The sequence below is a fragment of the Copadichromis virginalis genome, linkage group LG7 (genome assembly GCF_057382275.1).
Source record: "Copadichromis virginalis isolate Kocher_CV1m ecotype Utaka linkage group LG7, C_Virginalis_male_GT1.1, whole genome shotgun sequence".
In the NCBI taxonomy this organism is placed as follows: domain Eukaryota; kingdom Metazoa; phylum Chordata; class Actinopteri; order Cichliformes; family Cichlidae; genus Copadichromis; species Copadichromis virginalis.
The window spans coordinates 30698931-30725727 of NC_140624.1; the positions used below are offsets into that span (position 1 = coordinate 30698931).

The following is a 26797-nucleotide window of genomic DNA, read 5'->3' on the forward strand; positions in this document are numbered from 1 at the left end:
AGGGTGTTGACTCAAAAAATGATCTTCAGTTGCCTCCATGACGTACAGTTTTCTTTTGTTTTCTTTTTGTTTTTTTGCAAAACATGAGGAGTTGACATTATAAAAAGCACAACAGCAATGACAAAAATCAATATTTGATTTTCAATACTATGCATAATTTTTCTGAGATTCCTTACCTTTCCCTATGAACAAAACAAACCTGTTGGGGATCATCTGAGCTCCTCACATCGCCAAACCTACGATACCCTCCCACTCCTACTGACCCCCCTCAATTTATTTCATTTTCTAGAAATATTACATTAATGTACACTGTAAAAAAAAATCTGTCAAATTTACGGTAAAATACCGGCAGCTGTGGTTGCCAGGAATATACCGTGTAAAAAATGTGGAATCTGTAAAAGACAATACGGTATACTGGTTTTGTAACCCTAATTTTTAAGGTAGACAACGTATTATTTTACCAAAATCATGATAGAAAAAAACAAATATATTTGTCAATTATACAGCAATTTAATGTAAAAAATGCAACTTTCCATAGCTTTTTACGGATATTTGCAGTAAAAAAAAAAGTTATAATATAATAATATTTACAGTAATTTGTTGTTAATTTAACAGTAATAGGATAGACCCTATTATTGTAAATAACTGTAAAAATAACAGAAATATGTTAAACCTTATTAAAACCTTTGACAGTAAAAAACACAGTGAAATTGTATAACAAATTACAGCATTTTATTTTGACCAGATACATTTTACGGTAAATTCCTGGCAACCACAGCTGCCGGTATTTTACCGCTAAAAATACAGTACAATATGAGGAACATAAATGGTTTACCGTACATTTTACATTTGCAACCGCTAAATATAGAAAAATCTAAAGATGCTCATATACAACCAAGGTAGAGAATATTACTGATAAACAATGAGAAAATTTGACATACCATTTGAAAACAGACTAAACATATCATTTTCTCTATTCCTACAAAACAGCATAGATCTTGAGAATACAGCATGTGTCCATATATATGGCTGGTAATCCATGGAGGAATGAATAAACATGAAACAAAATATTACCTGCCCCTGACCTATCAACAGTAATGAGTCACTGGGTCCTGCCTTGGTGAAGGAAAGGACTCGGTGGAGTTTCTAATGCGCATGGTGTTGAAGATACAAGCTCTGCAGGAGTACTTCAATGTCCATCAGGAGTTCACTTTGGAGTGGCAGGATCCCCTCTGCAGCAAAAAAAATGGACAAAGTTTGATCAGTGCTTGAGCAAAATGCACAGAAATGAACAAAACGTGCTGCCAAAAACAGATCTAATGATAAATGATTTCTTAAGTGTAAAATATACAGTTCTTAAAGGATAGCTATTGTCAAAATGCAACCTGGGCTGTTTTTTTTGTTGTTGTTTTTTTACTGTAAACGAGACAAACATATATCTAAAAGCATAATTACGACAAACGAGCCGTTTTTGAGATTGACCGTGATTTTATTTTGTGGTCAATAGCCAGTGAATGGGAATACTAGGGGGCCGGGGCATAAATTTGAGCACATCAAAATCGATACAGTAAAAAAAACAAAAAAACAAAACAAACAAAAAAAAAAAAACACAGCCCAGGTTGCGTTTTGGCAATAGTTATACTTTAAATCTTGAAGTTAATGGCTGAATGCATGGTGATGAGACCTATCATTCAATCTACATTTTATAGCGTATGAAACTGCTCACCTGGACATGAACCTGAGCTCGGCTGATTAAGATTAGTGTCTCCTGTCCATCTTTCTTTAGCAAAACTTGAATAATACCACTGCTTACCTCTCATTGAATCTTTGGGTGCAGACTTAATTGAAGAGCCTCGTATAAACAGGCAGGGTGTGATGTTTAGGGAAACCAAAGAATACAGCCGCCATCATTTCTGCCAGAAGACTCATGGGGTGCAACGAAGCTTTCATTGTGGACTGGCTAGATACCTTCTGCATTCAGAAAGAAAACAAGAAGGGCATACACCATAAACAATAATAACTGACAAAAATAATGAGACAAGAAATTAAAGTAACAAAATAAGTGCAAATCAAGTTTCCCTGTGTTACAGTGTAGCTGAATGTTTTTCAACAATTTGATTTACGGTAAAACACATACCAAATATTTCCAGCCAAGGTTTGTTTCAATCTTCAGCATGTTTTTCCTGCCATTGTCTTGAAACTGTTTCATCGGTCCCTCTCATTTGATGCCGTTTACAAAAACAAAACAGCAATATTGTAAAGGGGCAAAGGAAAATTAATTTAATGGGAAAAAAAAAAGATTATGACCTGAAATCTCACCATTTCCTGAGAGTCACAGGTCCTTTGAGTATCCTTATGGTTTCTGCTCAAATTCAGTGTCTGAAAAGGGCAGGAACAAAACAAACCCTTTTAATCATAATAAAGACAAAATAAGATTTAGAGACAGACGACAAAGAAATGTGTAAAATATCTTCTTGAATCTGTTTACTTTACTAACCTTGAAAGAGACTCTTGGGTCTTAGCTGTGCCACCACCCTTAAACCTTAAAACAGATGGAGACGATATGCTGGCCTGGCTTGAAATTTCCATATTTGGTGCTGTAAAACAATATCACAAACAATAGATTAATTGTACTTTTTGGACCTTGGCCAAAGCATAATCGAAAAAACAGAAAGTCCTTCATGGCTATTGTGCAATGAAATCATAATACTTACTGGTTTGTTTCTCAGATGTCTCCACTCCTAATGATTGTAGTGCCTCCAGTACAATTTCAAGGATTGAGGCAGACAGGTCCGGCAGCACCTTAGTAATGGAACTCCTTATGCTGCCCCCCATTTCCAAGATGTCTGATAAAAGAATGTGAATAAAGGTCAATTTACACCAAGTGGTACCTTTGGTCTTAAAATATGAAGCTGATCTTGCTTGATACTACACTTTTATACAGTGTTTCGTAAGTACCAAACTAACAGCACCATTATTGTGACAGCACACTGTGTTTCAATGGAACCATTTGGTACCCATACTTCATGTAAGATGTTAATGGATAGAAATCAATTAAGTCAGTGGGTTTTGACCAAAAAAATCATTTTATTTAAAACAGCTTACTATCACTTATGTCACACAGAACATCAGCAGGAGGCTCAGTAGAGGGCTCTTCTGATTTCTGCCACAGATCAGACTCTAGCAGACATCTCAAAGTCTCTCTTAAAGGCACATAATAGGCAAACCTATCTTTTCTGTTTTCATCTCTCCCTAAAAATATTTTCTTTGGTTCCGCATAGTTGAAGGCTTTTTTAAAGATCTGAGCTCTGGAGTGCACTGTCCTCAATGGCCCGGTATGACATGCAGAAAAAAGATCATAGCTTTTGACAGACTCGCAGACTTTATTGATGTCCTCCTCTGATAATGATGTGTCATCTTTTAACAGTGATGCAAGTTTACCCAAACTGTATGTCTGTCCCAACTCATGCATGTTCTGCATTTCCTCTACAATGTTCTGTATGGTTGAAGCAGGCAGTAGAAACTGACCCTGCAATTTTAAGTAGAATAGTGAAACGTTTCTCAGAAAAAGATCACAGAATTCAGGGGGCATTTCCATGTTATCTTCATGTGTAATAGACTGTGCAGCAGGCTCGGAAATCAAGGGTACAAAGTCATCTGATGTGGTTGGAACAGATGATGATTGACATGCAGACTCTCTATATAAATCACCAATGCTGCTGTCTGAAAACTCTGTGTTTACGTGACATGTGAGCAGCAAAAGATGATTTAACTCTAAAGGTATTTGTGCATCCTCTTACTGGACAAGTGACCACGTGTCCTTCCACAATATGGCTCTTCAGATGAGCTATTAACTCTTTAGAGTTCTGACACTGACGTTCACACATCGCCATTGCACATGTAAACGAAGAAACCACCGCCACACCAGTGACATGGGTGGGGGCAGTGTCTTCGGTAAAAATGAGCCTTAAACGCGCCATACCTGGTGTATGTCTGCTTGCAGCCTGCTTCAATACACCGAAAGAAACAACGTGGCTCATTCCGATGCAGTTTACAATGAAGCACGTAGCCCCTTGATGACTGAACTACCTTACCACAGAAATTACACGTTAACATAACTCCATGTACTTTGGTAATTCCTCCCTAGCGAATTAAGCACGCCATATACAGAAACTAATCCAGAGCAATGCTTCCCTCGCAACAGTAATGCTAACTCAACTCACAAATGCTAACTAAATTCACAACCTCACTCATAAAAAACGAACTGCTAAAATTATCTATAAACGCTGGGCTGGTGGATTTTTATAACAGAGATAACTTGAAGTTGCATGTACTCACCTCACCTCGAACTAATTGTAAGCTGCCAGGATGTCTACAAATTCCAAAGATGCTGTGGTCCAAGCAGCAATAAATGGCGCTAATATACGAGTTCAAAACTGTGTCCGTTAGCGAAGCCAACTTGAGTCTCCTGCATGAAAAAAAGAGCGGTTGGCACACAGCTCAGCAGCGCGCCACGCTATTGGTCATTTTCAGGTGACGTCATCCCGCAATGTAACGTCGCTCTTTGTTTCTTTAGGAGGTTCGAATTTGATCAGAAGTCACGTCTGCAGACCGCTGCAGCCACGTCTTGCCTTGCTTCCCCCTTTTTTGGTGAAATGGTTCGCTCATACTGCACAATGTTGCTACCAGATTTTTTTTCTCTGCAATTCGAACGTAAAACGTCTGTACACACAGTTTACCAGCAGTTTAGCTACCAATCAACAGCGATCACACAAATTCAAAATTTAAGGCCGACCCACTTAAGGTGGTCTGATAATATGGCGTGAAACACAACAACATATAGTTGTTTTAAAATAATGATTAAAAAAGATTATTGAAATCAATTTTATTCACAACCATAAACTTTATTTTTAACATCTTCTTTTGCTGTTGATTTTTTTATCAGAAGGTTAACAATGATATACTGCAGGCCTAACTTTTAATCTGTATATCAGTATCTGAATTTAAAAAAAAATAAAAATACTATCAGTTTTATTGTCTTTCACTGCTGATATTTGCTTTTTTTTAATGGTATGTACTGGTTGTATTATTACGGTGGACCCTATTTTTTAACATCTTGTTTCTGTAAAAATGAATGTTTTTGTTTGCTTAAAAATCTACAGCTTTATACTGTGAATTCCAATGTGCACAACTCCAAAAGATGTAGTTTTACTCAAATAATACCGTAAAATCTAAGTTTTTCAGACATTTTCAACATTACAATATGTAATTGTAAAATGTATGCATATTTATTTGTTTTCACAGAAAATATTTATAATTTCAAAATTTTATTACAGTAAAAAACAAAGTTTTATCCAGTCTCACAATTAACGGTTATTCAATCTATTTAATACAGTAAAAGGAAGTTTTTGGTTTTATGCTCCATTACCGTTGGAATTTGACGGTGTTTTGCTGTATATTTTACTGACTTTTTTTACAGTGTAAGAAATAATTATTGGTTATGTTTTTTTGACTCAAGTATACGATACCAAATTTCAGTTTTAAAAGGGACATTGCACGCTTAATTAAACTAAAAACGTGAGTTCTGCTAGCAAACCTGACGAGATGGAATTAAAAAATATATATTTTTGAATGTTTCAGTGAGAGGAAAATCTAAGAAACAGTCAAAAAAAAAAAAGGTTTTTGGTTGCATACATGTGTTAGTGTCGGGTTTACCTTAGACTGCCACCGTTGGGATTTTGTACTATATATGAAAACAATTGAACTGAACAAAATGCAGTATTTTATACAAGTGAATGAATTTTGAGCAAACTCTAAGCAATTAAAAAAATTATAGTCCGATTGATGCATCTCGTCGGTATGCGGACCGGAAGTTATGTCTGACTTCCGGCTGTGGCGTGGGGCGCTTGAATTGGGTGAAAGGTGAAGAAGACGACCCGCAGCCAATTTGTGCACAAACTGTGATCGCTTCCTCTACATTTCAACTCACCTGAGCCCCACCATGCTCCAGAACACAGGGTGAGTGCCTTCTCCTGCACGCAGAAGTCCTTTCAAAAGTTCGCTGTGTAAAGTCCGCGGTTCGCCCGAAGTGTCGTCACGGAATGCTACGCAGCCCTGGAACAAGCGGAGGTTTTAAATTAATAAAATGGTTCGATTTGAGGGTTTTAACGCAGCCGAATTAATGATGAAGAGTTCCGTTGTGTAAATCTGCTATACTTTGTTCTTCTTCTCTTGTCGTCTGTGTTTTTGAGCAAGGCATTATGAAGTCCAAGATTATTGTATTGGATCTGGTGGCAACTGCTTATTCACAATGAGATTCTGCCCTTGCATGCAAACAGGCTGTTTCTGTTCAGAAACTTGTGTGGTCTGCATTTATTAACCACCTGATTTAGAGTTCAGAGCAGAGAAAAGCTGTAGAACTGTAGTGTATGTAAACAGTTTTAAACTGGTACCTCACGGGAGAGGAACTGAGCTGGTGGCATTGCTTTAAATTACAGGATCTTATCTGCAGCGTCTGGTCACTGGTGATCAGTCTGAATTCAGCTTAAACATTTAATTAGCTGCATCGGCATCCACTCGACAATCCCAAGGAATCAACCCACTAACAAGTGGCCATTTTAATATAAATAAACGTTTTCGACCATAGTGGAGCCGAACTGTTATAACTGTCTTTCATAAATAATTCGCAATTTGGCTGTACTCTGTCTGCCCTTTGACCTTTGAGTTGTAGCGTTCAAAGCGTCAGATGTAGGAGTTTGTAGCAGCAGCAGCTACCGTGTAACTACCTCTGTCTGTTAGCTCCCGGCCTAATTAAACACTCCCTCCTTTATTTGTTTTTTAGCAGGAAAAGTTTGCCTGAAGCTCGTTTTTGGACTGAGACTTATTCAGATGATTTTTTTGTTCGAACAGCCGCTGAACGCTAGTGTAGTTAAGCTAACCTTACAGGAAGTGAATTTTCAAAATAAAACAATGTTGCTGTGTAGGTTTTACTATTAAAAACCAACAGAAACTTGCATATTTGGAATTGACAAACAATTCAGAGTCCTGTGTGTGTCAAATATATACATTTTATTAATTTAATCTCAAATATGGCCCGTACAAACCGATGAAATTTCTTTAATTTGTTTTTAAAGAAATTAACGCATTCCTTTGTTTCCTATTTTAAGAATATTAAACATTTAATTAACTTAAAACAAGAAATAAAAAATGTAGGGCGGATTATTTAGGTTCTTTTAATTTTCTTCTGTCTTATTTTCATTGAGGGGAGAAGGGAGGTGTTGGCATATAGGTTAACTTTCTTCCTGCTGCAGGAAGCTAGCTGGCTGCACGCTCTTCATCACCGGAGCGAGTCGAGGAATCGGGAAGGCCATAGCTCTGAAAGCTGCCAGAGATGGTGCCAACATCGTGATTGCTGCCAAAACTGCTGAGCCCCACCCCAAACTCCCCGGGACCATCTACACCGCAGCACAGGAGGGTGAGGCGCTGACAGGTCAATAAGGTAACGAGCAACCTTTGTCTCTGAACTTACATTTTGTGTGTGTGTGTGTGTGTGTGTGTGTGTGCGCGCATGTTGCAGTGGAGGCAGCGGGCGGAAAGGCATTGCCATGCGTGGTGGACATTCGTGATGAGCAGCAGATCGGAGATGCTGTTCAGAAAGCCGTTGACGCATTTGGAGGTAAAGACACTTTTTCAAAATCACCTTTAATCAGAACAGGAAGTAAATTCTATCCTGGCAACACACCACCTTATCAGTGACATCATCAGTTCCTGTCTGATTGGCAGGCATCGACATCTTGGTGAACAATGCAAGTGCCATCAGTCTGACAGGAACTCTGGAGACGCATATGAAAAAGGTCGACCTGATGCTGGGAATCAACCTGAGAGGAACTTACCTGACGTATGAGCACATACCTGCGTTTGTTTTTTTTAAACAGGAAGTGAGCTAAGACGCTTAAAGCTACAGCAACTCATCCATCACACGCAGACACGATTGGTAGTTCCAGGTCTGTGACAGGTGAGAACAGGTAGAGCAGGTAACCAGCTTGTCTCCTGTAAACTGTGAGTTCACATACAGGAAGTATGTTTACAGTGAGGAGTTACAGGTGACTGTTTGAGTGCCAGAAAGGCTGATCAGGGTTAATCATTCAGCTCTGAGTTGATAAAAGAAAGCTGTCATCACTGATTCACCATGACAACGGGCAAATAAAGAGCAGAGTCTGCATTTTTAATCCAGTGGATCAAAAAAAGATGTTTCCATGTGACCTGATGATGATGTGAGCACAACAGCATAGTTACATTTCTTGTAGCTTTAAACCAAAACGGTGTGACTCCCAAACACACACTACACCTCATGAGAACACGTACCACCAAAGTAAACATAAAGGTCGTCAAACGGTTTCAAGTTTTGAAACTGACGGAGTGACACAACTCTCCGGTGGTGTTTTTGTCCTGCAAGCTGTTGTTTGCCAAGTATATTTGTAAACCCCTGCACCGTGAGCTGAGCTGAAGTGCACTAAATATCAAAGAAACAAGTTTCAGTGCTTTTAGCGGGAATAAAGTAGCCACATGTTTTTATCAGCTCATAGCAGAGGAAGAAGACCACACTTTAGGAGACGAGCTGACACCGTCTCATCAGGCTGTTCAGAAACGTGAGTGAGTGGAGCGCATCGTGGAAATGCTGCTGGTGTCCTTTAATTTCCACCAGCAGGTTGTTAAACGTTGCACTGCTGTAATAACTGATTTGCATGATTTATAGAAATTGTTCAGATCATGAAAGATTAACTTATCAAAGTGAGTTCAGTGTTCACTTGAGTTCAGTTTACATTAGTAATGTGTGTTTCACCCTTTAGGATAATTGACGAATGGAAGGAATTTTTCTTCACTTATAGAAATCGTAGACATGGAGCAGGGAAAGGTTTCACTGGATCACTGAAATAAGACATCTGTTGCTATTTCTTTAAATTTTCATATAGTGTGGTTAAAAGTCATATTCTCTGAGCACCAAACATCTCCTTATAGTTTCTGCTTTCAAACACTTCCCTCACATCATGTTTCCCCGCCAAGTTGAAGGTAGAGAAGTCACAAGTAAGAGGTGCATGTCTGTTTAAGCTTCTTTAACCCTCTGTCCTCAGATGGTCCTGCTGTAAAGTTGAAATGACACTAGGTGGCACTCAATGAGCATACATGGGTGCTACAGCAGTCTTTCTATAACATCATAATCTAGCTCTCCATAAACACTCCTGCCTGATAACTTCACGAGCCGCTGGTATGAGCGGAGCATGATGGAAGCACTCATTAAACAGGTTTGGTCTAAACACCAGTCGCGCTTGTAATCTACCACACTATCAGTACACTGCTCTCTGTGTGCGTCAAAACACGATGTGCTGTGATTTGGGTGTCATTACTTAGTATTGGAGTTGAGGAGATGGACGGTTTGCATTTTGTGAGTCAAGTTAAGGAGGAGTTAAGGAGCCACGTGTCCTCAGAGTTTCATGAGACTGGAAAAACCAGAACTCGATACGTGCTGAAAACCTTCCAGTGCTGCCAGTACTCCTTATCAGGCTGAGCAGGTTACACCTTTGCCCCGAGACGAATTCAGAGGCCTTGGTTTGAGTTGGGCTCAAGCTATTTGCTGTGTTTGTGTGTTTACGCCTGCGTGCTCTCTTGTCTAGCCTGTCAAAATACAGGCTGAAGAGCCCAAATAAAAAAAGAGTGGCTGCGTATAGGACTCAGATAAAAACAGATACTTTGGTGACTTCGAGAGTCAAACTAAATAATTTTAGACTCTGTTGAACATTTAAAATTTTGCCCTGCAGCATTTAATGACTGCATCATATTTGAACTTGGAACGGTGTCTAAACAGCTCATAGTGCAAAAACTATTTAAACTGCATTTAGTCCAGTTTTAGATTAAGTCATTTCAGATCAGGGTGAGCTGATGGATGATGGTCAGTGATCAGTGACAACTCGATTTTTAGCCATTTATTCTGTACACATCATTATTTCAGGCGAAACTTTCTCATATCCATCAGTGAAAAGTTGGCTGTGAGGCCACGATGGACAGTTGGTATGAGTACAGGTGTAAAAGGAAACTCAGGGCAGATGTTATGAGTTAATCTTGCTGCTCAGCTGATATTCGCCCACATCTGTTCACAGTAAAGAGAACTCATGCATCGCTGTGAACATGTAAACGTGTCTTCATCCTGGGAGTTGGGAATAAACTCGTGGTGTGGGCTGATGAGCGCTTTGTGTGTTTTGGGTTTCAGAGGGTGAACGTGTCGCCCTGTCAGCTGCGTGTCACTTCCTCCTGCCTCCCCTCAGTATCACTCATGAAAGTGACTTTAACATTTAAACTTAAAGTCATTTGTGTAAGGTTGACAGTCCTGTGAGGGGGGGGGGGGAAAGATGCTCCTCCTTTTAAACTGATACTGTGTGAGATCTGTGTTGTGGGGCAAAGCATGACAACACCAGCAGAGGGCAGTATGAACTGGAGCAGAGTGTAGCGTATTCATGTAATCAGATACAGCTTTGTCTTTCAATGATTAGAAAACAAGACACTTAGGAAAACACTTGTGTTACTGGAACAGGTTTTCAAATACATGTGGACAGTAACATGTATGTGGTCACACGTGTTTGATGGGTCTGTGTTTCAGGTCTAAGCTGGTCATCCCTCACCTGCTGAAGAGTCGGAATCCTCACATCCTGAACCTGTCGCCGCCTCTCAACCTGAACCCCGTCTGGTTCAAGAACCACACCGGTAACTATAGCAACTATCTGGCCCTGTGTCCCATCATGCATCTGTACAACCTTTACATGTCTGATTTGTTTTTTTTGTTTGTTTTTTTTAAAGCCTACACAATGGCGAAGTATGGCATGTCCATGTGCGTACTGGGAATGGCTGAAGAGTTCAGAGGTCAAATTGCCGTCAACGCCCTCTGGCCGAGGACGGGTGAGCAGCTGTTAGCATGCTAACAATGCTAACACTTATTCTGTAATATTAACCCTGCTCTGTGTTGTTGCCATAGCGATTCAGACAGCAGCCATGGACATGCTGGGGGGAGAGGGTGTCAGTAAACAGTGTCGGAAAGCTGACATCATAGCGGACGCTGCCTACGCCATCCTGTCCCGTCCGAAAGATTACACGGGTCACTTCCTGGTGGATGAGGAGTTCCTCAGAGAGCAGGGCGTCAAAGACTTCGACCAGTACGCTGTCCAGCCGGGTCACCCTCTGCTGCCAGACTTCTTCCTGGATGAGACTCCAGAGTCACTGGTGGAGAAGATGGAGCAGCACGGTACAAACAAACACACTGCTGCCTGCCAGGCACTGGCTGTGTCCCAATTAAGAGACCGCACGCTTGAAGTACGCGCACTACGCGTACTACGTACGGTGTGTACTATAAGTACGAGAAGTGCGGAAGTGAGAGGCTTGTGAAATGGGACGGTCTAGCCTTCGTTGCGCTGTTCAGGTTGCCTAGCTACCATGATACTAACCACGAGAAACGTTTCATACAGCTTTGTTTGACAGAAATGAAGGAGAAAAATGTTTTCTTGGTCATTCATTTTTGTCATGACATCACTTTGATTAGTTGAGTATCTGAGGCTGAGACCATGGGACTGTAAAACATGATTGTTGGGCTTCATTTCTGTACTGAAGTCATTTCAAGATTAGTGAGTAAATAACAATTAGCTAATGTTGTTCATGAGACTAAAGTCATCTCACTTTGGTAATGTAAATATTAGAGATGTACCGATCCGATATTACGTATCGGTATCGGTCCGATACTGACCTAAATTACTGGATCGGATATCGGAGAGAAATAAAAAAATGTAATCCGATCCATTAAATATCAAAAAAGCACCTCACAAAACTTGCAACACGGCGTAACTCGGCTCATAACCGTAGCACGTCGGAGCAGTGTGTCACGTGATAGAGCGGCTGTGGCGTGCGAGATCTGTTGTCTGGTTCAGCATTTGGAGCCTCGCTACCAAACTGGCATTCATCTCCGAGGAAGTTATCCCAGAGAGAAGTAAAGCAAGTGTGTAAGTTCATCTCTGAATATTTGTAAAGCATTCCAGCGTTAAGCTTAACAACCGATATATGGAGCGACTGCCTCTCTCTCTCTCTCCCTCCGTCTCCGGCTGCTACTTCAATCGTGAAACTGATCAATGATCAGCTGATCGGCTTTTCTGTCACGAGTCCGTCTCTCTTGTTTGTTTATCGCCCACTTCGCGCCAGAAAGAGGAAACCAGCGGCTGAACAACACCAGCACGTTTAACCTTGATAAGCTGTTGTTAGAATGTATTTAATATTACTTTCTACACCAGGATCCTTTTCTACGTAGCTGACGCTGGTAACTGTGCAGGGGCGGATCTAGCAAAGTTTAGCCAGGGGGGCCGATAGGGCATGAACAGGGAAAAGGGGGCACAAAGACATACTTTTCTTTCTTATTCTCATTTAAAATGTCTAGCTTTTAATAAATAATTATCTGAATCTTACACCCAAAGTTTTAATCTGATGTAAAAAGTATAGAAGTCCATTACTGTATATAGTAACGTTAAGTCTAATATACCCTAGTAAGCTATAGTACTTTTTCCATCTGTGCAGTCTGCAATTCTGTTGAAGAAAGATATTGAATCTATTTAATTATTCTTGAAAAATAATTGATTTCTGTGCATTTTATTTCACACTTCATCAAATTAAAGTTTTTACGTCGATTAAGCATCATGAGGTGGAGGGTGGTTCCCTATTTATTTTTTTTTTTTGCTGGGAGTTTGCAACCCTATTAATTAGGTTGCTTACTCTTTAAAATACCAGAATAGGGAGGATGGATGGAGTAGGTTTAAGTTTATTAGATTGATCAGTATTGAACTATGAAATATTTTGGGTGCAGTGTAGTTTTTGCATACAGGTATAACAGAATAGCTTTAGTGTTGTTGTTTATTTAAACTTGAGTATGAACTTATACAAAATGCAGCAAGATATTAAAAAAACAGTTTTAATTAAAAAACACACTATATCGGATTCATATCGGTATCGGCCGATATCCAAATGTATGATATCGGTTTCGGACATAAAAAAGTGGTATCGTGCCATCTCTAGTAAATATAATATGGCCAATATTATATGTATTGTCAGATTATTATGATATATATAGATGGATAAATAGATATATATTTTACAGGATATATTACAGCAGTGAGCTTGAACTCTGTGTCAAAGATTCAAGTTGCAGTTATTTATATTTCCTGTCACATTAAATCTTCACTTAAAGACAAGTATCTTTGACAGTGTATATATAGATGTATCATATATAAGAGACAAATATTGTTCTTTTATTATTGTTGTTGGCAACACATTTGGCTCATTGCTTACATATATTTATAAAAAGAAAATGTACAAGCTGTGATAACTGTTTCTGATAAAATGAAGAGTAGACTGATATATGAAATATTCCTTTATTGGGTGAGAAAATCAGACCATGTCATAACTGCTTTAAGTCATACAGAATAGATATCAGAGCCTTAAACAGGCTGGCTTCTGCTAAATGGGTCAAACTGGGCAGAAAGTATACAAACACATAACATCCTTATAGAATATTATGTAACACTATAGATCAACTTACCTCAGAATATATAAAGTATATAAACAATTACAGCAATATGATGCAACAAACACAGCAGTGCTACTAATCCAAAATACTCAAAGCTTCATAGAACTGAAACAAACATTTATTTTTAGCTCCATTCTGCTGCTGATACATACTTTAGGTTTCTGAACATTAAACTTGTTGCTGCCTTTCATAGTGTGTAACTTGAAGGCCCTGAGTACTTTCTCCCACACTGAAAACACTGGAATGATACAATTATTTGAACATTACCTAATAAGACTGATTCAGGACAGACTGTTAGTTATTTCAAACTTTCCTAGCAGTCCTTCACAAACAGGGAACAGTCTGTCTATTCTCTCCATCTGTCAGCTGCTGCTGGCTCTTCCTCCTCCTCTTCCTCACACACTGCTGAGTTTGTCCTGGTGGATCATCAGGGGTGCAAAGCCTCACAGATGATGTGCAGCAGTGGGTCCCTCAGTCTGTCCTCACTCTGGACACTTGCAGTTGTCACACATGGAAATCAAATGTGTGATAAGCTGCAGGATTCAAACACAAGTGTAACTTATAAATACATGTTCATACTTTTATTACACAATCAGAGAGAAAGAAAAAGAGAGAGAGTGCAGGACAGACAGACAGGTGTCTCAGGTGTACACACTGCTGCAAACAGGAGGATTTAGTGTTTGTGTTATTAAGAAACAAGAAGAGTTCCCAGATGGTACAGTGGACACATGTGTGACTCCTGTGATTAAAGCATCTTTCTTTCAGCTTAACGAGTGAACCGTCAGCTCGTTCAAACACACGTTAAAGTCCGTTTGGCTCGACACCACCGAACAGAGGCAGCAATATAACATAGCTAACATTAACAGTGCAGTGAATCCTGCTTGTGCTGTGATATTCAGGACTGCAAACCGAGCAGCATCACTGACTTTCAGCCTGTTGTGTTTGTGGATATACGACTGACTTTAATTATCCATGAAATCATCACAATCTCTGTAAGATTAAGGTCGACTATTGTATTATTATATTTTAAAGGCTTTAAAAGCAAGTTAACGCTGAAAGTACAAACATCGCTAATGTCACACAACTTTGCCGACATGTGGCCAACAGTAATGTTTTAATGTTCTTCATTATTAAACTTTCGCACATAAATAAGTGACACAATATTCAGTACTTGCTTTTGACAGTTCACTCTTCGGCCGCTCCCTTCTGCCGTATTTTGCGGCAAAATTATCCACACCCACCGCCGCGCTATGAATTGTGCAATATATGGGACCACGAAGCGCGCACCGGACCACGCTTGATATTTGGGGAAATCGACAGCGCATTTGGAGTACGCATTTGAAGTACACTTCGAATTGGGACAGCCGTCGTCGCGTGGCGGTAACGTAATCGCACTCAAAATGCGTACTTCAAGCGTGCGGTCTCTTAATTGGGACACAGCCACTGTAACGAATAGAACACCTGTCCTGTCTAAGAAATAGATCAATAAAGTAAAAAAAAGAATTATGAAGGGACTCCGTTAAATAGGAAAAACAAAGGAATTCAACAAATTCAAATCTAAATAAAATGCAGTGCAATAATTTGTGTTAGGAGAAATACTTTCAGTCACTGTGACATTATCAAGAATAAATGGGAACATTAAGTTTATTACCCTGGAGCTCTTTTAGCCAGTCACCTGGTGAAAAGACTAAAACTAAAAAAAATAAAGACGTTGGCTTTGACTTTGACATCCCAGCAGCCCCGGGGTCTTTACCATTTTTAACACCTTCTTATTTTTTCCTAGGGGCAACCCCAGCCTTTAAACCACCATCCTCATCATCAGCCACGCCCACCTCTGGAGGCCCAGTGGAAACCACGTTTGATGCCATCAAAGGAGTCATTAATGAAGACGTTGTCAAGTCTACTCAGGGCATCTATCAGTTTGACCTGTCAGGTAACAAGGAATTAAAGGGGCAAGTCCAGTGGGCGTGTCTTTAACATTTATGTCCATATAAAGAGATTCAATGGGCGTGTCTTCAACACTTGTTTATGTTCATATAGGAGAGCACACTGGCGTTTGGTTTCTGGACTTGAAGACTGGCTCGGGCAGCGTGGGGCAGGGTGAGCCCCCCACCAAAGCTGATGTTGTCATGAAAATGGACTCCAGTGACTTCAGCAAGATGTTTTCAGGTAACCTGTCACCATGGCAATTAAAAAAAAAAAAAAAAAAAAAAAAAAAAAAAATATGACTATAGGAAACATTAGTGAAGCTGCAGTTTTGTTATTTCAGGAAAACTGAAGCCCACGATGGCATTCATGTCAGGGAAGCTGAAGATCAAAGGAGACATGACGCTGGCGATCAAGTTGGAGAAACTCATGAATCGCATGAACAAGGCCAAACTGTGAAAATGAAACCCCACCCACATGTATACAGGCCCCACCCTCTTGCTCTTTGTTCCTGTACATGTTGCCTTAATAATAAAAACACATTAACACCTCAATAAAGCAACCTTAATAACATCCAGGGTGTGTCCAATACCTTCCTTCAGCTGAGTTCAGACAGCCAATCAGAAACCAATGTCCACTATAGGCTCCAGCAGTGACTCAGCCCCACGTTAAAATGCCCAGCTTTACAGCAGAAATAAACGTGTTTACAGCCTGATACAGAGACTGATTTGATCTATTCCCCTCGATAACAGCTGTTATGACAGCAGCAGGCAAGTACAGCCAGATATCAGACACCAGTACTGCTGCAGCAGTACTGTTGCTGGAGTGCATGCAGGGGATTAACGCAGTACTGACTATTTTTAATAGTTCTGTGTCTTTCACATTTTGAAGTGAAATGTGTTTTCATATCAGTAGTTATAAACACTAACAGATTATCAGATTTTAATTGCAAAAAAATGAAAGAAATACAGATGGGTGTAAGTTGATGATTATTAATGGGCCAACTAGAAGTTTCCTTCAGAATTAATTGAGGGATGTGTGTCTTTGGTTTGACCCTGTTTAATCCTGAATAAGGTCTTATGTGAATCTGTAAAAGCATGAGTAGCTTTGATACTATTTACTATTTTATTTAGATTAATTTCCAGTTTTGATTTACTGCTAATAAATCAGTTTGGGATCTGCTTACCTGGTTGAGCAGGTGGCCCATGTTGGGTTTAAGTACAACCCTAATCCTGCATGTCTGTTCTCTAATTTGTTCCCACTTTCCTTTCTACCTTATTCTGTCTTGTCCGAAATTAAATCAGGTTAATTTCTTCATGGTGCTAAAAACAGAAACTAATTTTAATTACACACTAACAAAAAAACTCAAAGATTCCTGAGTGCATCAGCTTTAAAATGTAAAACCGAAGTTAAAATGCACGCATTTTTATTCATACAAATCGGGAACACCAGGGGGCGCTGCTGCTCTGAAGGCGCCCTGATTGTCTCTGACTTTAAACTATGACGCTGCCAGTGTGCATGCAGGAAGGCTTCAGTGAAACTTTAATGATTTAAATTTCCTGTGAGCTCTTTACGGTGGCCCCGTAGTGTAAAACACAAAAACTAAAAACTTGACTTTATAGAACATCTGTAAACAAATGTTTGTAGGTAAGACTGATGCAATAGCATGTCCACAAATGTTTGATGGGTCATCTTAATTTTAGAGGCTTTTTTCTGCTTCAATTATTAGTGTTTTACAGATGGCTGCTGGACCTCTCTTCTGATCTCGTCCTTATATACTGACAACAATTTAAACCACAATTTTCAAATTTGCAGTCATAAATCCATCAGACAGCTGCATCTTCTTGTCTGACTACCTCAGCCTTTTTGCCCTTTTTCCAGGCCTTAACAATGTCTTCTTGACAGCCACCATTCTGACACCATTTCTGATGAGATTTTAGTGAACAGCAAACAATCAGCAGAAGGTCCAGATGCAGTGTCAGGTTTTTGTTTTTCCAATTCCATAACTTTCACATACTGTTTGTCCACTGCAGTTTTTTTAGGCCTCATACTTCTTCTGTCCTCCACTTGTCCAGGCTCCTTAACATTTTTAAGGACAGCACGGCATGCAAAGATAGGCTTAGGCTGAAGGCATTTTGGGAATCACCTTGTTGATGCAAATATATGGCTATCTAACTGTGTTGTCTTTAGCACTTTTATTCAAGTAAGGACATGAAAAACACGTTGCTACAGAGTGATAGCAACATCAGGAACAAGGAGCAGCAGGTGAGAACTAGCTCATTATTACTGTCTGCCTTTTTTTTTTTTTTTTACGTGCCAGTTGGGAACCAAAAACTACTTCTATTTAGAAAAGGGTGCATTAAATTGTATCACTTAACAAATGTCAGTTATCAATACTGTAGTTCTTGATATCATGAATACTCTTAATATTTATGTTGGTAAGGCCTTCCTGTTATTTAATTTACATTTGTATTCTCTGCCTTCTGGTGGAAATATAACTGCGTATCATCTGCATATGTGGCACAGACCTGGGACTGTTTTATTGTGACAGGTCAGCCCTTTTGTATCTGCTTGTCACTCAGCTATTGCTGGAATGTCTGGTTCAGCATAGATAATGGCACACACCAAGGGCGTAGATTTGGCATGGACGGAAGGGACATGTCCCCACCAATATCCAGCGATTATTGAATTGTCCCCACCAATAATTTGATCTCTTCGAGTAAAGAAAAACAACCCGATAGAAAGAAAAAAAAAAGCGATCTGTCAGCATCTCATTCACCCAGAGGTGCAGAAAGAGTTAAATTACGTTCTCTACTGGAGTCCTACACTGTAAAATCTAATTAGTTCCCAGAACTCAAAAAAATTGAGTAAAGCTTAGCTAAAAATGACTAAATTAGGACAACTTATTTATTTTGAGTACTCTGTACAAGCTCATTTGTTCCCAGAACTCAAGAAAATTCGATCAAGTCTACGTAAGATGACCAAGTTAGGGCAACTTACTCATTTTGAGTACAGTGTACAGCCTTGTTAGTTCCCAGAACTCAAAGAAATTGAGGAAACTCGTTGCCTCAAAAAGAGTAAGTAAAGCTTACTTAAGATGACTGTTAGGACAACTTACACATTGCAAGTCTGCAGTATTAAGAATAACTTGATATTTCTGACTGTACAATTTTAATTGTTTACCTACTGACAAACATTTCAAGTTCAACTAAATGAAAAAACAATTTGTGGTAACCTGAATATGATTAAAAATAATTAACAACACTTTTTGTAATGATGTTAAAATCAGCCCAACTTTTATTTTCAAACACAACAAAGTATAACAGCCAACATACTGGACACTGTTCTGCTGAACAACAAACAATTATATTGCCATCACTGTTATAATCTCACAATGAAACAAAGTCTCAGATGTAATTATTCTGAAAATAAGTTTAGGTCTACCACAAGTTTGTTTCGTACTTACATTACTTATATAATCAAAATAAAATATTTGTTGTTCTGTCACAAGTGCAGTCTCTGATTTAAACAACACATTTGTTTTGCATTCCAACACATGAGCTGGAATGTTGTAATGTTTTAAGGATGGCTTGTTTCCAGTCCAGGCATTACTGCCTGAATGACTATCATGGATCGAGGTGATCCAAATGTAAGTGCAGAAGAAAGTCTTTAACTTCCCTGAAGTACAGTGGCAGTGGATGTGGGTTGGAGATGCAATGAGCTTGAACCTGCAGGCGACCATCTTCACTGACCACACCATCTGTGACGGAGGACTCATCTCTCCTGGTGTTCTGCAAGCAAACAATCATATTTTTTGGAACATGAACTTAATTGCTTTCTTAAAACATTTTTTTCTGCATTTGGTATAAAACAGACTCCAATTTAGACAATCTCAGGCTCCCTCCCCACCAGAGAGGTGACATTCAATGTCCCAATTGTCAGTCTGGATAGCCCTGACCCCCACCCGACACACAATAATGTCATGAAAGCATCGTTTTAAAAAGGGCTATGCAAACATGGCCAATAACTTTCATTCTAATGATGTGCAAAATGATTTGGGAACAAAACAAATTTTGCTGTTAGAAAACTTGCAGACTTCACTATATACAGTGTAGACCCTCTAAACTAAGTTTGGGGGATGTGATCTTTCAAGAAATGCAGACCAAACTGTTATTGTTTGTTTACTTACACAGCATGTCTTGTAGAATTAACTGGAGTCAACAGCAAAACTTCCCCAAACCAAAGCACAAATAAAACAATAAGTAAAACAGGCTGATCTAAAGTATGATTAAAGTTCAGCCTGATTAATATAAATGTCACTGACAGTTGCTAATATATTGGAAAACCAAAATACTTACCGCTGAGTTGATGTCTTTCTGTCCAACAACAGGAGTGCTGGTCCCGATCGGCCTCAAAGACAGTAAGAAGCAAGCAGAGGGAGAAAAAACAGAACATTTTTCAGAAACTGATTTGATCCTTAATGGCTGTGCAATTATTGTAACATAGAGATTGCTTATGTTGTTAAATAAAGGCTAGATTTGACATTAATAGATGCCACAGATGTTCAAAAGCTGCCACAAAGCATGAAAAAAATGGACGTCTCCGAAAACGTTAGAGCATTTTTGCAAATATGTGATGTCTTGATAAATCGAGCAGATACTTAAACTTTACACAGCTACATTCTTGCCTGAAAATATCTTAAAAGTTTTATTTTGTGACCCAGAAAAAGTAATAAGTTTTTTAGCCGCGCTCCTCCGCCATTGCCACGCTTACAAGTACGCACATACGGTGGCCCCTAGAGACAAAGCACGTACAAACTCCAAAACACTTGCAAACTCCAAAATACATGCAAACTCCAAAACACTTGCAAATTCCAAAACACAACGGAAGTGCTCCAGGACGCTAGGGGCAGTGTTGAGCTTTTGTTACCTAGTAACTACAAGGCCGCATTTTAAGGCCGATTACGCCACAGCGACATGACGAAGGCTGTCCCAATTCAAAGGCTGCTCGAAATACGGCCCTCAAATGCGTCCTTAATTTCCCTGAATTTTAAGGATGGGTCGGTGTAGCCTTCATGGCCCAACATATGGCAGATTTCATAGCCCGGCTGTGGTGTGGATAATTTTGCCGAAAAATACGGCAGAAGGGAGCGGCCGAAGAGTGAACTGTCAAAAGCAAGTACTGAATATTGTGTCACTTATTTATGTGCGAAAGTTTAATAATGAAGAACATTAAAACATTACTGTTGGCCACATGTCGGCAAAGTTGTGTGACATTAGCGATGTTTGTACTTTCAGCGTTTACTTGGTTTTAAAGCCTCTACTTCAAAATATATATATAGTTGGCCTTAATCTTACAGAGAATCTGGTGATTTTGTGGATAATTAAAGTCAGTCATATATCCACAAACACAACAGGCTGAAAGTCAGTGATGCTGCTCGGTTTGCAGTCCTGAATATCACGGCACAAGCAGGATTCACTGCACTGTTAATGTTAGCTATGTTATATTGCTGCCTCTGTTCGGTGGTGTCGAGCCAAACGGATTTTAACGTGTGTTTGAACGAGCTGACGGTTCACTCGTTAAGCTGAAAGAAAGATGCTTTAATCACAGCAGTCACACATGTGTCCACTGCACCATCTGGGAACTCTTCTTGTTTCGTAATAACACAAACACTGAATTCTCTTGTGCTGTTTTGTAGCAGTGTGTACACCTGAGACACCTGTCTGTCTGTCCTGCACTCTCTCTCTGTTTCTTTCTCTCTGATTGTGTAATAAAAGTATGAACGTGTATTTATACGTTACACTTGTGTTTGAATCCTGCAGCTTATCACACATTTGATTTCCATGTGTGACAACTAGGGATGGGTACCGGTGTCCGGTGCCATGATGGCACCGGTTCTGACATAAACGGTAGTAACCAGACCGAAAAGCAGCGCACATTTCGGTGCTATTTTTTCCTGAGCTGTGATACACTTCTAGCCAATCATTTTACGTTTCCGAGGATAGTAGGCGGGCCCAGGTACGTACGTTCTTTTAGAGCACAGCTACAGATTAAAAATGTCCAAGGCGAAGCGGTCAAAAGTCTGCATATTTTGCTGTGAAGTACAGCCAAACTCAGCAGCCTGCAACAAGTGCTTTAAGCTGATACTGTGATACTGTCAAAGGAGGTAACACCTCAAATCCGATGAAACACCTGGCGACGCATAGCGTTTTTTTTAAAAGCCCAGAAATGCGCCGTATTTGATAGCTTGCTGCGAGACCTCACACCGAGCACATCTACTGCGGGTGGGTTGCCTGTTATGCAACATCCCCCAAAAACACGAAGAGGAGAGTCCTGGCCCGTAGCCCTGCCAGTGTAGCAGAAATGATGAGGATGATGACGGCAGCAGCAGTCATTCTTCTCTGCGTGAGTAGCTTAATGTTGTTCATGTGTAATTTACGTTGAGTATGCTAACCACGTTATTACATTAATGCATGTAAGGTGAACTAGCAAACATCATCATAGCTACATGCGGCTGTCTTCTTGTTTGATGGCAGATACTCCCTTCACCCTGGCCAAAAAGGCTAAAATGACCAAAGAAAAAGTGGAAAACAGTTAAACATGAGAGGTTTTTGGACAAAGTTTGTGTTTTTTCCATTGTTTAAGCACTGCTTCCAGCCAAGAGTGATACCATATATGCCCTATAGCTGCAGAAAAGGCTAACATGGTTATCTTTTTACAAAAAACAGCTGAACATGAGAGGTTTTTGGACCAATTTTGTGTTCTCCATTCTTTAAGCACCGGTTTGAGCACCGTTTAAGCACCGGCACCGTTTCAAAAGTACCGATTTGGCACCGGTATCGGATAACACCTAAACGATACCCATCCCTAGTGACAACTGCAAGTGTCAAGAGTGAGGACAGACTGAGGGACCCACTGCTGCACATCATCTGTGAGGCTTTGCACCCCTGATGATCCACCAGGACAAACTCAGCAGTGTGTGAGGAAGAGGAGGAGGAAGAGCCAGCAGCAGCTGACAGATGGAGAGAATAGACAGACTGTTCCCTGTTTGTGAAGGACTGCTAGGAAAGTTTGAAATAACTAATTGTCTGTCCTGAATCAGTCTTATTAGGTAATATTCAAATAATTTTATCATTCCAGTGTTTTCAGTGTGGGAGAAAGTACTCAGGGCCTTCAAGTTACACACTATGAAAGGCAGCAACAAGTTTAATATCCAGAAACCTAAAGTATGTATCAGCAGCAGAATGGAGCTAAAAATAAATGTTTGTTTCAGTTCTATGAAGCTTTGAGTATTTTGGATTAGTAGCACTGCTGTGTTTGTTGCATCATATTGCTGTAATTGTTTATATGCTTTATATATTCTGAGGTAAGTTGATCTATAGTGTTACATCATATTCTATAAGGATGTTATGTGTTTGTATACTTTCTGCCCAGTTTGACCCATTTAGCAGAAGTCCGCCTGTTTAAGGCTCTGATATCTATTCTGTATGACTTAAAGCAGTTATGACATGGTCTGATTTTCTCACCCAATAAAGGAATATTTAATATATCAGTCTACTCTTCATTTTATCAGAAACAGTTATCACAGCTTATACATTTTCTTTTTATAAATATATATAAGCAATGAGCCAAATTTAGTAATGCCAACATACTGAAGGAACAACATTTGTCTCTTATATATGATACACCTATATATGCACTGTCAAAGATACTTGTCTTTGAGTGAAGATTTAAGGTGATAAGACATATACAGTGGGGCAAAAAAGTATTTAGTCAGCCACCGATTGTGCAAGTTCCCCCACTTAAAATGATGACAGAGGTCAGTAATTTGCACCAGAGGTACACTTCAACTGTGAGAGACAGAATGTGAAAAAAAAAATCCATGAATTCACATGGTAGGATTTGTAAAGAATTTATCCGTAAATCAGGGTGGAAAATAAGTATTTGGTCACCTCAAACATGGAAAATCTCTGGCTCTCACAGACCTGTAACGTCTTCTGTAAGACGCTTTTCTGTCCCCCACTCGTTACCTGTATGAATGGCACCTGTTTGAACTCATCATCTGTATAAAAGACACCTGTCCACAGCCTCAAACAGTCAGACTCCAAACTCCGCCATGGCCAAGACCAAAGAGCTCTCGAAGGACACCAGGAAAAGTATTGTAGACCTGCACCAGACTGGGAAGAGTGAATCTACAATAGGCAAGCAGCTTGGTGTGAAGAAATCAACTGTGGGAGCTAGAGCAGGGCGATATGGCCAAAAATATTTATCACGATATATATTTGAAAATTTGCGATAACGATATAACCGACGATATAATTGATGCGAGACAAAATACAACTCCACAACATTACTAGCGCAAAAAGACAACCTTCCATTTATTTTCACTTAAACAAGAAGCTGGTTTTTATGTACATTAAAGCTTTATAAAAATGTAACAGTGCAAATGCAAATTCCTTGCTGAAAGTTTAACCAAAAGGCATTTCCAGTAGAAATGGGCTGACATATCCTGAGCATAACCATGTATAATATCCACTGAAGTTAAAAAGAGGTGCTTTGCAACATTAAACTGCAGTGTGCATTACGCATTTTTCGGACCATAAGGTGCACGGGATTATAAGGCACATTAAGCGAAACAAAGCAGTCAGATAAATCAAACTTTATTAAACTCATTCTTCTTGCTTCCTCCACTTCTGTACCATTGATTCATTAATGTTGAATTCTCTGGCAGCTGCTCTATTCCCATGTTGCTGCAGTATATTAATGACTAACCTCGTATTGTGGATGGATTATCTCAGTTGTTCTCCTGACTGAAGTTTGGTCCGTTTACAGCATCCTGCCATGCGATTGCATTTGTCTCTAACCATGAAGAACCTTCACGTTAACTTTTATAAGTGGAAAAGTGTTAGTGTTCGTCCTCCAGCTTCACTGTTTATGTTATGCTAACATAGCTGTGTCGCTAGCGATCACGTAGCACGTCATTATATACCAGCTAGCCCAACTTCAGTAACCCTGCAAACGTCGCTGCTGTTTAGTTTCCTGTCTTCATTTATGTTGGAAGTGATAGCAGAGCTGTACGTTTGATTTTTTTCAGAAATCTCTCAGTCAGAACATGCAATATCATGCTTAGGTAACTAGCGAAACTAGCGAGCTAACTTCCGCTAGCTTCCTGCTAACTTCTAACTCCGTTAAATGTAATAACTTTTGTTTTCATGGATGCCTGGAAGTTAAACTTTATAGTTACACCTGGTAAAGCAGCAATGCTGATCGTTTTATTAAAGATGAAAGAATTTAGACAGTTTTTAACTCTAAGTGATGCTGCAGTGTTGTTTGACCTGAAGAATACGGAGTTTAGGACCCAGATTATTCCCAGATTTAAGAGCATCTTAGTCCGACAAATATGACAATAACAACGGCTGCTTGCATGTTCTGCAAAAAAATGTGCTTTGTTGTGTATCTGATGGATAAACACCAAACCAGTTCCACATCACGGAAGTTGCACCATTTTTACAAACCAATTCTGGTTCATCTGTTTCACTCAACAATCGGCCATGTGCGTATGAAAACAAAGGCACTGCGCATGCGCGTTTTACTCCCATTCTATCGCGATATTTCATTTTCCTATCGTTGCCTAACATTATACCGGTATTACAGTGAACGGTATAATATGGCCCAGCCCTAGTGGGAGCAATCATCAGAAAATGGAAGACATACAAGACCACAGATAATCTCCCACGATCTGGGGCTCCACGCAAGATCTCATCCCGTGGGGTCAAAATGATCATGAGAACGGTGAGCAAAGATCCCAGAACCACACGGGGGGACCTGGTGAATGACCTGCAGAGAGCTGGGACCAAAGTAACAAAGGTCACCATCAGTAACACACTACAACGGCAGGGAATCAAATCCCGCAGTGCCAGACGTGTTCCGCTGCTGAAGCCAGTGCATGTCCAGGCCCGTCTGAAGTTTGCCAGAGAGCACATGGATGATACAGCAGAGGATTGGGAGAATGTCATGTGGTCAGATGAAACCAAAGTAGAACTTTTTGGTATAAACTCAACTCGTCGTGTTTGGAGGAAGAAGAATACTGAGTTGCATCCCAAGAACACCATACCTACTGTGAAGCATGGGGGTGGAAACATCATGCTATGGGGCTGTTTTTCTGCCAAGGGGACAGGACGACTGATCTGTGTTAAGGACAGAATGAATGGGGCCATGTATCGTGAGATTTTGAGCCAAAACCTCCTTCCATCAGTGAGAACTTTGAAGATGAAACGCGGCTGGGGCTTCCAACATGACAATGATCCAAAACACACCGCCCGGGCAACAAAGGAGTGGCTCCGTAAGAAGCATTTGAAAGTCCTGGAGTGGCCTAGCCAGTCTCCAGACCTCAACCCCATAGAAAATCTGTGGCGGGAGTTGAAAGTCCGTGTTGCTCGGCGACAGCCCCAAAACATCACTGCTCTCGAGAAGATCTGCATGGAGGAATGGGCCAAAATACCAGCTACTGCGTGTGCAAACCTGGTAAAGACCTATAGTAAACGTTTGACCTCTGTTATTGCCAACAAAGGTTATGTTGCAAAGTATTGAGTTGTATTTTTGTTATTGACCAAATACTTATTTGCCACCCTGATTTACGAATAAATTCTTTACAAATCCTACCATGTGAATTCATGGATTTTTTTTTCACATTCTGTCTCTCACAGTTGAAGTGTACCTCTGGTGCAAATTACTGACCTCTGTCATCATTTTAAGTGGGGGAACTTGCACAATCGGTGGCTGACTAAATACTTTTTTGCCCCACTGTAAATAGCTGCAACTTGAATCTGTACTGAGGCTCAGTATTTGGCACAGAGTTCATGTTCACTGCTGTAATAGCTAATAATGATTAATATAATAACTATAATATTGGCCATATTATATTTACATTACCAAAGTGATATGACTTTAGTCTCATGAACAACATTAGCTAATTGTTATTTACTAACTAATCTTAAATGACTGTTCAGTCCAGAAATGAAGCCCAAAAATCATGTTTTACTGTCCTGTGGTCTCAGCCTCAGATACTTATCAAATCACACAAAGCTCATGTAGAAACAAACAAACAAATGAACAAAATATGTTCTCCTTCATTTCTGTCAAACAAAGTTGTATGACACGTTTCCAGCGGTTAGTATCATGGTTGCTAGGCAACCTGGGAAGCGCAACGGAGACTAGACCGTCCCATACAGAAAAACTGAGAAGGGTCTGGCTGCAGCCACT

The 26797-nt window shown here is 39.8% G+C and overlaps 1 protein-coding gene and 1 long non-coding RNA gene across 3 annotated transcripts; one reads left to right on the forward strand and one right to left on the reverse strand.

Moving 5' to 3' along the window:
* Window positions 1-710: 710 nt before the first annotated feature.
* LOC146705332 (uncharacterized) lies at window positions 711-4831 on the reverse strand. Of its 2 annotated transcripts, none has more exons than XR_014921338.1 (6): window positions 4344-4831; window positions 2715-2846; window positions 2498-2597; window positions 2138-2379; window positions 1814-1971; window positions 711-1232 (listed from the first exon to the last, which is right to left on the reverse strand). It is a non-coding gene; the product is annotated as an uncharacterized LOC146705332 (long non-coding RNA). The 2 variants fall into 2 exon arrangements; XR_014921337.1 differs by having other exon boundaries at window positions 4339-4831.
* Window positions 4832-5869: 1038 nt separating this feature from the next.
* Window positions 5870-16108, forward strand: hsdl2 (hydroxysteroid dehydrogenase like 2). The gene is made up of 10 exons (XM_085462983.1): window positions 5870-6018; window positions 7311-7474; window positions 7577-7675; window positions 7783-7897; window positions 10652-10755; window positions 10849-10947; window positions 11024-11290; window positions 15393-15542; window positions 15650-15778; window positions 15879-16108. The coding sequence occupies exons 1-10, from the start codon at window positions 6002-6004 to the stop codon at window positions 15992-15994; spliced, it is 1260 nt and encodes a 419-aa protein (XP_085319109.1). The 5' UTR covers window positions 5870-6001; the 3' UTR covers window positions 15995-16108.
* Window positions 16109-26797: the final 10689 nt, after the last annotated feature.

Coding starts and splice junctions, on each gene's coding strand:
- hsdl2 (XM_085462983.1), top strand. Junction 7,475..7,576: donor CTACACCGCAGCACAGGAGG/GTGAGGCGCTGA, acceptor CGCATGTTGCAG/TGGAGGCAGCGGGCGGAAAG. Junction 7,676..7,782: donor AGCCGTTGACGCATTTGGAG/GTAAAGACACTT, acceptor TCTGATTGGCAG/GCATCGACATCTTGGTGAAC.